The sequence below is a fragment of the Coregonus lavaretus genome (assembly GCF_964263955.1).
Source record: "Coregonus lavaretus genome assembly, chromosome: 12".
Classification (NCBI taxonomy): Eukaryota; Metazoa; Chordata; class Actinopteri; order Salmoniformes; family Salmonidae; genus Coregonus; species Coregonus lavaretus.
In genome coordinates, this window is record NC_139999.1 from 28685698 (window position 1) to 28697897 (window position 12200).

A 12200-nucleotide genomic window follows, 5' to 3' on the forward strand; every position below is an offset into this window, starting at 1 on the left:
CTTAACACAAGTGACCCACTGACTATAAATAGAAGCAACAAAGATGTTGACAACAAATATTCCTCTGGTGTTGCTATTTCCTCTCAGCCAGAGTGTGAAGTCTTCCTTCAGGGAATTCCTCAACAGAAGAGGAAGACCTGAGTGTGTTTTTACCATCTTTACCTGGATTCAATGTAATGCTTTTTACAAAACGTACTGGCACCGCATATAGATGACGCTGTTTAGAGCGCATTGCTGTATGTTCCGCGTTGAATCACCATCAACCAACTCTCCATCGTCCACAGCACGTTAAAAACACAACATCACATTGTGGCTGACCGCACAGCCTATGGGGTTCCATGCCTGTCGAGGAATCCCACTACAGATGATACATGGATGATTTCGTGCTTTAGCAGCATTTATGTGTGTGTGTGTGTGTGTGTGTGTGTGATGCCTGAGCTGAGAATGCATTTGAATTCCTCCAGCGTGAAGCTCTCACATCCTCTCACATCCACTCAGATCCTGTTACGCTCAGCGGCGTAAACCTGCAACCCTGGGGAGACTCTGACACGCAAAGGAACGAAGAAAACAACATTCTCAATTACTGTATCTAAACAAGCGCACTCCGTTTACGTTATTTCTCCTTATTTTCAAACATGCTCTCGGTAACCGTTTGACATCGAGCTGAATGAACTCTGTGTGGCTGTAGCCTATATCAGCTTCGCTTCAGCGTCCGTGTTTTCAGGACAGGACAGCGAGAGAGCGAGAGATGGAAAAGGGGAAAGCCCCGCGGTCTCTCTGTTCCTCCATCCCCTTATCTGAACCCAGCGTCTGATCCCTCTCTCCCTCTTTTCGAGGTCAACAACAACCACAGAATCATCACCTTATTTCTTTCTTACCTTCCGGCTTGTTTTCGGCAGCCATTTCCCCTCTACGCGCCTCATCCCTCCTCCTCCTCCTCCTCCTCCTCCTCCTCGCGACCTGGGGGACCACGCGCGTGCACGGCGAGGACAGCTCAAGGAGGGGGCGGGGTGCAGGGGCGAGCCCGCTCAACACAGCTACGCTATTGGTTCGAGGCGTGATAATTGACAGCGGGGCTCCTGGGTGATGCCTAGTGGACTCGCGGAATCCATATCGCTCTGTATGCGTCCATCATTCCAGTTTTGTATGGAGCTAACTCTCCGCCCCCAATCCCCCCCCCACTCTCTCTCTCTCTCGTTTTCTATCTCTGTTCGTCACAGGTCGATGTCTAGAATACGGGGACACCTTGGCAATCTCTCAGCCACAGAGGCGATGTGAAACGGAACCTAACTCCCCCATCAGGACATATCTGCCAGGGCTTTCTGATAGCCTACTGACTTGGATTGCAGGTCGTGGTTGTAAATGCGTTCACAATGATTTATGTGGCAAAATGACGATTGGATAAATTAAAATTGTATCCCTTTGCCTGGGCTGAGAATGGGAATTAATTTCTCAGGACTATTAGCCTATACATAGCCTGCCTATTACACCAATATAACACCAATCAGCGTGCAAGTAGTGTAAGAATGTGGCACCATACATAAACATCATACATGTGTGACACATTGGTGTTACTAACCCCATGGAATGAGTCCAGGACACTGAAATGCAGAGGAAGCGCGCGTGGGCTGGTGGGCGCTGTCACTCACTGTGAGGGTGCTGAAGCGCATGGTGCTGAAATGACAGCTTCACGCGCCCACAGAGACTTTCATAACGTCCCCACTCAAACGTACATATTTCTGTAAACAACACGCACTGAAACTGCAACAAAGATAAGGTTTCTTACTTTTTGTGGTCTAGGCCTATTTCACTAAAACTGATTCAATTCAGGAAATAAAGTGAAATTCAATTAATTAATGTATTTTATTTACAGAGAAACGATTGCTTCATTCTAATTCCAAGCGGAGGTCGATAGCCAAGGCCTAATAGGTATTTAACCGTGCCTCTCGCTCAGCTCTCTCTGAAAGATAGTTGTATTAGCCCATGAACTATCAAGCAATCAGGAGCCAATTCATGAATAAATAACCTGTCCAATTAAAAAGCAGACATTCGTAGTTTGTTCACGTAGGCCTACAAGGGTAATTGGTTTAAATATTTCCACTCCCGGGGCCAAATCTGAATTGCTCGGCCTAAACTGTCATCAATAACGGCAGCCGTTACCGGTAACGATCACCCATGATCTACAGTCACTCACAGCCATCAGACACGGTGCGTCAACGCAACCTTTATACGTCTCCTAAAGGTGTGTCATAGAATCATGAAGGAAAATGAGATAGGTGAAACGTTCCTACAAGGCTTTGGATAAAAGCGTCTGCTAAATGGCATATTATTATTATTTATATTTATTATTAAATGCAAACCACGGGAAGGACGGGAAGATGCCAGGCTCAAACCAGTAGTTTAGTAACCCTATAGGTAGGTAGAGCTGTTGTGGCCTCTTTCTATGTAAATGCCTCCGTTAAAAAAGGTTTGGATCTTTATGGCACTTGATGCATTGCTTTTCGTGGTATTGTATATGTTCAAGCCCTGCCTGGCAGTCCGTTTACCACTACATAGGCTACATTAGATATTTCAGCACCATGGTCAGCACCAACACTTTCACCTTGACATCTTTCAATGACAGGATGTCTGGAGTCCTTCTGGCCACACCGCGGTGCTAGTGCAGACACGCACAGATCAATGAGCACACAGCACATTGGCATGGGCGGAAAGGAGGCGGGGCCGATATAGTACGAAGATGGCGGCGGCCTTTGACGTTGAGTTAGAGTTGGATAACCAAGACTATTATTCTCTTCTCAACGTCAGAAAAGAGGTATTAAGTGCGTTTGTGTATTTACATAATGTGCTCTTTTTAATGTTTTATCCCGCTGTATCGTTAATGGTCAACACCGATTCGAATGGGCATCCCGTTCGTCGAGACAGCTGATACTTGCTCCGGTCGGTCCATCACTCATAGAGGCATGCTGCAAGACAGACAGACATACCTATCTGTCAGACTTAGCTACCTCTCAATACTGTTTCTTGATACCAGAACAACAGACGTAGCTACCTGTCAATACTGTTTCTTGAAACGGCAACAACAAAGTCAGAAGTCGAATAATATTATTAGCTAACGGTTTTGTTCGCTGAATTGATACGCTGTGACACTCACTGTTTAGTAGCCTACCTTATTTGCTTATTGTTACTTCTCACTGCTGGTGTGGCATGGGTTTTCAGAGGTCTCCTGGTGCACAGAGGAATCATCTGTATTTTCCTTTCTTTATAGGCCTATGTCTCTTATTTAGCATTTTGTATTCATGCATTTGGCTATGTCTGCAGAAATCAATATTGTAATCGTTCTCTCTCCCCCCTCGCCACCCCCCCTCCTCAGGCCACTCAGGATGAGTTGAAGGCCTCTTATAGAAGGTTGTGTATGCTCTACCACCCAGACAAGCACAGAGACCCAGAGCTGAAGAGCCAGGCAGAGCAGCTATTTAACCAGGTGCACCAGGCCTATGAGGGTAAGTTGTGCGTTCCCTGTCACTGACTCTTCTTGACAAGCTGCTTGTTGTTTAATTGGACTGTAAGTACTGTAAAATGACCGGACAACCTCTCTCTCTTTCTTTTTCACTCCCTTCCCTCTGTCCAGTGTTGAGTGACCCTCAGTCCAGAGCCATCTATGACATCTTTGGGAAGAAAGGCCTGGAGGTGGAGGGCTGGGAGGTATGTGCAGTATGTGTGTGTGTACTTAAGTAGTAATGACACAATTATAACTGAGATAACTGAGGAGTGTGTGTGTGTGTGTGTGTGTGTGTGTGTAGATTGTGGAGAGGAAGAGGACCCCAGCAGAGATCCGTGAGGAGTATGAACGGCTTCAGAGAGAGAGAGAGGAGAGGAGGCTACAGCAGAGGACCAACCCCAAGGTACACACACTTCTCCCCTGAGCCTCTCAGAAATATCCACAGCAGGATGATATCTACAGACTTTCTGTGTGTTCAGAGTACCATCAGAACAATGTGTTTATGTTTCATGTCTCTCTGTGTGTTCAGGGTACCATCAGAACAATGTGTTTATGTTTCATGTCTCTCTGTGTGTTCAGAGTACCATCAGAACAATGTGTTTATGTTTTCTTGTCTCTCTGTGTGTTCAGAGTACCATCAGAACAATGTGTTTATGTTTTCATGTCTCTCTGTGTGTTCAGGGTACCATCAGAACAATGTGTTTATGTTTTCATGTCTCTGTGTGTTCAGGGTACCATCAGTGTGGGAGTAGATGCCACAGACCTGTTTGATCGTTATGAGGAGGACTTTGATGAGATGCCTGGAGGAGGATTCCCTCACATCGAGATCAACAGGATGCACATCTCCCAGTCTATAGAGGTACACACACTCTATAGAGGTACACACACGCACACACACACTCTATAAAGGTATACACACACACAGAGGTTTGATTCCTTGTCGGTCACACTCATACACAGACTCGTACACAGACATACACACAGAAACTAGCTAAAAGTCCATTCTAATAAATTCATGTGTTATACTTGTGTGTTTCCCATGTGTTACCTGTGTGTATGTGTGTGTTACCTGTGTGTATGTGTGTGTTACTTGTGTGTATGTATGTGTGTGTTACCTGTGTGTGTGTGTAGGCTCCGTTGACGAACACGGACACTGCAGTGTTGTCTGGCTCTCTCTCCACACACAATGGCAACGGAGGAGGCAACATCAACATGACTGTCCGCCGCGTCACGTCTGCCAAGGGCTGGGGAGAGGTACACAAACACACAGAAACACATTTGATCCCTAGTTTCTGAGAAAACACAGGAAGGATATTGACTGACATGTCTGTGTTTCACTCAGTCTGCATGTGCTTTTCTCTCCCTTTGTGTGTGTAGTTGGAGTGTGGTGCTGGGGACATACTGGGACCTCTGTTTGGGATGAAGGTGTTTCGTAACCTGACTCCACGATGGTGAGTGGCCAATAAGAGGGGAGAGAATACGGCCCTCTTTATACACTACAAAAATTATAATGCTAGTCATCTGGCGAGTGATGGTTGTGATCAATGAGAAACATGTATCAAACATTTATCCTAGTCACTAGTGTAGAGGTCATTTTACAGTATATTGAAGCAAAACCTCTCTTCTTCTCTCTCCCTCTCGCGCTCTTTCTCTCTCCTTCTCTTTCTCTCTCACTCTCTCCCCCCATCTCCCGCTCTCTGTTTGTTAGTTTCCTGACGGCTCAGTGTGGTATGCAGTTCTCTCCCCGTGGCGTGCGTTCCAGCTGTTCGTTAATGACAGCGCGTCACCTAGACCAGAACACTATGGGTTACCTGCAGTGGCGATGGGGACCGCACAGCGCTATGACCACTAGTGTGGTCCGAGACACCAAGACCAGCCACTTTACCCTGGCCCTGCAGGTACACACACACACACACACACACACACACACACACACACACACACACACACACACACACACACACACACACACACCTGAGTTTATGTTGAGGTGGGTGTTAAGGCTGGTAGGATAACCAACCATGTTCTTTTGTGTCCTCATTCCTCACCTCCTCTAGCTGGGTGTCCCTCAGTCCTACCTGATGATGAGTTACCAGCACAAGTTCCAGGATGAGGACCAGACCAAGATCAAGGGATCGATCAAGTACGCACACACACACACACACACACACAGACACACTGAATATGTTAGGTAGGAGTCTTGGCCCTTATTGGTATTGTATGTGTGTATGTGTGTGTATGTGTTTCTGTGTGTCAGGACTGGTTGGTTTGGTACAGTGGTGGAGTATGGAGCAGAGAGGAAGATCAGTCGTCACAGTGTCCTGGCTGCTACTGTCAGCATCGGAGTCCCACAGGGAGTCACCCTCAAAATCAGGTACTACAACAGTGTATAATACAGGGTGTTTGTGTGCAGTGTATAATACAGGGTGTTTCTGTGCAGTGTATAATACAGGGTGTTTCTGTGCAGTGTATAATACAGGGTGTTTGTGTGCAGTGTATAATACAGGGTGTTTCTGTGCAGTGTATAATACAGGGTGTTTCTGTGCAGTGTATAATACAGGGTGTTTCTGTGCAGTGTATAATACAGGGTGTTTCTGTGCAGTGTATAATACAGGGTGTTTGTGTGCAGTGTATAATACAGGGTGTGCATTGTATAATACAGGGTGTGCAGTGTATAATACAGGGTGTTTCTGTGCAGTGTATAATACAGGGTATAATACAGGGTGTTTCTGTGCAGTGTATAATACAGGGTGTTTCTGTGCAGTGTATAATACAGGGTGTTTGTGTGCAGTGTATAATACAGGGTGTGCATTGTATAATACAGGGTGTGCAGTGTATAATACAGGGTGTTTCTGTGCAGTGTATAATACAGGGTGTTTCTGTGCAGTGTATAATACAGGGTGTTTGTGTGCAGTGTATAATACAGGGTGTGCATTGTATAATACAGGGTGTGCAGTGTATAATACAGGGTGTTTCTGTGCAGTGTATAATACAGGGTGTTTCTGTGCAGTGTATAATACAGGGTGTTTCTGTGCAGTGTATAATACAGGGTGTTTCTGTGCAGTGTATAATACAGGGTGTTTCTGTGCAGTGTATAATACAGGGTGTTTCTGTGCAGTGTATAATACAGGGTGTTTGTGTGCAGTGTATAATACAGGGTGTTTCTGTGCAGTGTATAATACAGGGTGTTTCTGTGCAGTGTATAATACAGGGTGTTTCTGTGCAGTGTATAATACAGGGTGTTTCTGTGCAGTGTATAATACAGGGTGTTTGTGTGCAGTGTATAATACAGGGTGTGCAGTGTATAATACAGGGTGTTTCTGTGCAGTGTATAATACAGGGTGTGCAGTGTATAATACAGGGTGTTTCTGTGCAGTGTATAATACAGGGTGTTTCTGTGCAGTGTATAATACAGGGTGTTTCTGTGCAGTGTATAATACAGGGTGTTTCTGTGCAGTGTATAATACAGGGTGTTTGTGTGCAGTGTATAATACAGGGTGTGCAGTGTATAATACAGGGTGTTTCTGTGCAGTGTATAATACAGGGTGTTTCTGTGCAGTGTATAATACAGGGTGTTTCTGTGCAGTGTATAATACAGGGTGTTTCTGTGCAGTGTATAATACAGGGTGTTTGTGTGTGGCATGTCTGTCTGTGTGTTGCCTACCACATTAACTTTAGGGCGTCATCCTTCTAGCCCCAATCCAGTAGACAGTATTATTACATTTTTACATTTGACATTTTATTCATTTAGCAGATGCTCTTATCCAGAGCGACTTACAGGAGCAATTAGGGTTAAGTGCCTTGCTCAAGGGCACATCGACAGATTTTTCACCTAGTCGGCTCGGGGATTAGAACCAGTGACCTTTCGGTTACTGGTTACTGGCACAACGCTCTTAACCACTAAGCTACCTGCCGTAGCGTGGTATGTAATGTAACTTGTTTCCTTCTCTCCCCAGGTTGGCTCGTGCCAATCAGACCTACCTGTTCCCAGTCCACCTGACAGACCAGCTGCTGCCCAGTGCAGTGTTCTACGCCACCGTGGGACCTCTACTGGTCTACATGGCCATACACAGACTGGTCGTTATACCTTACACACGCTCCCAGAAACAACAGTGAGTTTCACATACCCACACACACATACCCACACCCACACACACGCACACACACACACGTACACGTGCATGCACACTTGCTTGATGGCACGCACGCACGCCGCCTAGACACACACACACACTAGCCCTCTACAGACCACTGCTGATTTACATGGCAGACTGGTTATTAAACCCAGGAATAACTCTTACATCTTGTTCTGTCTGTCCCTGTCTGTCTCTGTCTGTCTGTCTCTGTCTGTCTCTGCCTGTCTGTCTCTGTCTGTTCCTGTCTGTCCCTGTCTCTCTGTCTGTCCCTGTCTGTCTCTGTCTGTCTCTGTCTGTCTCTGTTTGTCTCTGTCTGTCTCTGTCTGTCTCTGTCTGTCTGTCTCTGTCTGTTCCTGTCTGTCTCTGTCTGTCTCTGTCTGTCTCTGTCTGTCTCTGTCTGTCTGTCTCTGTCTGTTCCTGTCTGTTCCTGTCTGTCCCTGTCTGTCTCTGTCTGTTCCTGTCTGTCTCTGTCTGTCTCTGTTTGTCTCTGTCTGTCTCTGTCTGTCTCTGTCTGTCTCTGTCTGTCTGTCTCTGTCTGTTCCTGTCTGTCCCTGTCTGTCTCTGTCTGTCTCTGTCTGTCTCTGTCTGTCTGTCTGTCTGTCTGTCTGTCTGTCTGTCTGTCTGTCTGTCTGTCTGTCTGTCTGTCTGTCTGTCTGTCTGTCTGTCTGTCTGTCTGTCTGTCTGTCTGTCTGTTCCTGTCTGTCTCTGTCTGTCTGTCTGTCTCTCTGTCTGTCCCTGTCTGTCTCTGTATGTCTCTGTCTGTCTCTGCCTGTCTCTGCCTGTCTGTCTCTGTCTGTCTCTGTCTGTCCCTGTCTGTCTCTATCTGTCCCTGTCTGTCTTTGTCTGTCTCTATCTGTCCCTGTCTGTCCCTGTCTGTCTCTGTCTGTCTCTGTCTGTCCCTGTCTGTCTCTGTCTGTCTCTGTCTGTCCCTGTCTGTCCCACAGAGAACTGGAGCTACAGAGGAAGAGCTCAGAAGTAGACATGGTCAAGAAGAAACAAGAGGCAGAGTCAGCCGTAAGGAACACGTAGTACCCATACAGAAACATTTACTGATATCATTGAGATCAAGTTTCAAGTTCTAATGTGACATGCACAAGGACAGTGACATGCCTTTCTTGCAAGCTCTAAACCAAACAATGCAGTAATCAATGTAGTACTTAAAATAACATAATGTAGAACAAAAACACACTAGAAATACAAATAATAACAAGAACAGGAGAAAGTAAGAAGCTACAGTATATACAGGGTCAGTTCCAATACCATATTTACAATGTGCAGGGATACTGGAGTGATGGAGGTATTGCATATTCAACCCCTTCTGCCCCCTCCCTCTCTTTCTTTCTCCCTGACTCAGGTTCAGCTGATGCAGGAGTCTGTGAGGAGAATAATCGAGGGAGAGGAGTCTAAGATGGGTGAGTATGCACATATTCACTGATATGCACGCCCACACGCCCTCTTGATCAATGTCTTGACTATTAGGCAACACTGGTTTTTCTGTGCTTTGTCTTTTCAATGATTCTGACTCAGCTGTGTGTGTGTGTGTGTGTGTGTGTGTGTGTGTCCTTCCTCCTGTTCCAGGTCTGATCATCCTGAATGCGTGGTATGGGAAGTTTGTGACAGACAACAGCACGCGCCAGGAGAGAGCTCAGGTTATAGACGTGACTGTCCCTCTGCAGTGCCTAGTCAAGGACTCCAAACTCATACTCACTGAGGCCTCCAAGGTGTGGATATGTGTGTGTCTTTGTGTGCGTTTATGTACTGTATGTGTGTGTAGGGATGGCATTTTTCTATGACCTGTGTGTATGTGTAACCAGCCCCCCACCTGTCTGTGTGTGTGTATGTGTCTGTGTCTGTGTGTGTGTAGGCAGGGTTGCCAGGTTTCTATGACCCGTGTGTAGGAGAGGATAAGAGTCTGAAGCTGCTGTATCAGTTCAGGGGGGTGATGCACCAAGTCCTCTCAGCAGACACTGAAGCCCTACGGATACCCAAGCAGTGTGGGTATACAACCACAACACAACCACTATAGAATCACAGTTTAACCCAATATTATTGTAACAACCACCATATCATAACCTGTTTACAACTCCACAAAAACTAAACTCCATTACAGTGAAATTGAAGATTAATTACAAAAGTTCTACGCTAAGCTAAATATTATCTCTCCCTCTCAGCTCACAGAATGGACACTGAGGCGTAGGAATCCTCTGTTATGGGAGCAACAAAGGACACATGGAAACACAGACAGACATTGACAGAAGGACTGACAAACGGAGGGAGAGAGACAAACAGACAGCGTGAAAAGAAATGCTGTCTCTCTTTCTCTTCCACCATTACATTTATGAATTTAGACATGAGTTCCTTCTCTCCTCTCCATCCCGGTGGTGGTGGATGTGGGCCGTCCTCACCCCCCCCTCCCTCTAAACCCACTAGATACATCTCTTTTAGCCAGTGTAGTTTCCACTGTGTACGTGTGTCATCTCCCCAGAAAGGTGCAATATGACTCCTGGTGTACATATCAGGGAAGTCTACTACAGTAAACATTGCACCACTAATGTTATACCACTGTACTATACTAGTTGTAATAAGGTTGTACACCACTAACCCATGCTAACGTTATGGTTAGAACAGAACTATGCATGAAAACGTGTTCATCAGTACCACCATTATGAGACCCAGCACCACCTGCCTGTTGGCATGGCAACATGAAGGCTAAAAGAAGGTCTAAAAATGATTTTATTTTTTGTGTGTTAGTTTTCTTGTTTTGTCATTTCTGTATGTATATTATTATGCCTTGGAAGCAATTTGTCTGCTGCTGATGTTGTGTGGGACAGGGTCCCAATTATAGGGGTGCCAGGCATTATAAGAACACATAAGGGCACATCCATAAGGGTTGAACATATGAAAATATTAACACTAGTCTATTTCTAATTACCCCCAAGAGCCAGTGTGTGATTGGAGCCCTGGTAGGCTTGGTTGAGTTGGTATGATTGAGATGGATGATGAGGAGGCACTGCCTGAGACACAGTGAAGAGTATAGAGAAAGTCCAATGATGTCATTCATATATACATCATGGTGTATACATATATATTATTTATATTATATTTATGAGAAAGCCTCTGTGAGAGTAAGTTTGCTGCTAAAGCATCTATGTACAGTACGTACATCTATCTTTGTATGTGCGGTCACTGTCGATGGAAACAGGCAAGTGGGATGCAGTGGGACTATTGTACTGTTTAAGATTTTTTTATGTATAAATGTATTTGTTAAACCTTGGTCATATCAGATCATCAACATTATTATGATAGCGATGAAGAGAATGATCATTTATTAGAAAGTCAGTCCATCCTTTATGTGCCATACCTTCAGTTCCCATGGCAATATTGTTTGTCCCTGTTGTCTTCGATTTATATTTAGTTTTTATAGCTGTGAGTAATATCCTGTAATACTATAGATAGAGCAAACAGACACAGTTCTACTTAACGTTGACTAATTATTGAGACAGTGTTGGTCCTTTCTGTCTCTGTCTCGGCAGCATACTGTATAGGTTCTAATGAGGATGAGGGACACGTTTGAAGACTCATCAGTGAATGTACTGTCTGCATTTTTGTCCATGTATAGGCAAAGGTTCAAATAGGTTTTGTCAGTGGTGGAAACTGGAGTTATATACTTTTCAACACAGTTCTGTTCCATTCCCACTGTATGCTGTCCCGTGTACTACGGGTGCTGAAACCACCCAATGGAACCCCATGTACAGGGGTGTATTCACTAGGAAGCAAACAGAACAAAACGGGGAGGGACCTACCTGAATTTATCCAATAGAAACTCTTGTTTTTATTGCAAACCGTTTTCAGTTTGGACTAATGACTACACCCCAGGCCTGTAGTCAGAACACAGGATATTTTCTATGTGATGTATTTGAGAAGAAAGCGACCCAGGCTCAGATGTTTTGGCGCTGGAGCGGAGTCCGTTTGGTACGTAAGGTTATCGGGTTGTTTGCTACTGTACTTGTCCGTCTCCTCTTACCAGTTAAGATTTAGTGAACCTTGTTTACCGACTCAAACATCCAACACACTTTACAGAATGAGGCAAGAACGAGCTAACGTTCACCCCACTTTTCGAAACACGTTTCCTCAATTTAGGATGTTTGCTCATGTCCCCTACGCATGCTGTTAGCGTCCATGTTAAAGTCACCCACTCCACTAGTTCCTATTCTTTAAGCTACTCTGAGGCCAACAGACTGCTCTCCACTCTTACATTCCTGCCCTGGCTGATACAAACTCATGTCTGGAGCTAGTGGACTATGTAGTCATGTGAAGATATTACAATAAATAAAGAGGAGCCACTGACTTATACACTGTCTTTTTTCTAAAAAGACTAAAAGAAAGTATATTACAGTGGTCCCCAATCTGTTATTGCTTTTGCCTACTCCCATCTTTGTCAAGCGAAACATGTTGGGCATGACAAGAGTTGGCAAGAGAGCCGAAACAGACTGGCACCCAGGCTAGTGATGTCATTCTTGCAAGTAGAGGAACAACGAGGAGACCTAGGAAGGTGGGGTAAAAAT

At 45.2% G+C, this 12200-nt stretch overlaps 2 protein-coding genes across 2 annotated transcripts in view; one reads left to right on the forward strand and one right to left on the reverse strand.

Annotated features, from left to right (window-relative positions):
• The window catches only part of LOC311138793 (calmodulin-binding transcription activator 1-like), a gene marked incomplete at both ends in the record, with an annotated part of 72517 nt that extends 71614 nt beyond the window's left edge, over window positions 1-903 (reverse strand). The window contains 1 exon segment of the mRNA XM_084173612.1: window positions 879-903. Coding sequence (XP_084029738.1) covers window positions 879-903 — 25 coding nt within the window.
• A 1834-nt stretch (window positions 904-2737) lies between these two features.
• LOC311137911 (dnaJ homolog subfamily C member 11-like) lies at window positions 2738-10894 on the forward strand (the record flags this gene model as incomplete). Its single annotated transcript, XM_084172520.1, has 16 exons — window positions 2738-2812; window positions 3371-3500; window positions 3629-3702; window positions 3801-3902; window positions 4230-4358; window positions 4631-4753; window positions 4877-4950; window positions 5208-5397; window positions 5557-5642; window positions 5757-5873; window positions 7456-7611; window positions 8580-8649; window positions 8990-9047; window positions 9214-9356; window positions 9500-9629; window positions 9807-10894. 16 exons carry the CDS (start codon window positions 2738-2740, stop codon window positions 9830-9832), a joined length of 1683 nt encoding a protein of 560 aa, XP_084028646.1. The 3' UTR covers window positions 9833-10894.
• Between the last annotated feature and the right edge of the window lie 1306 nt (window positions 10895-12200).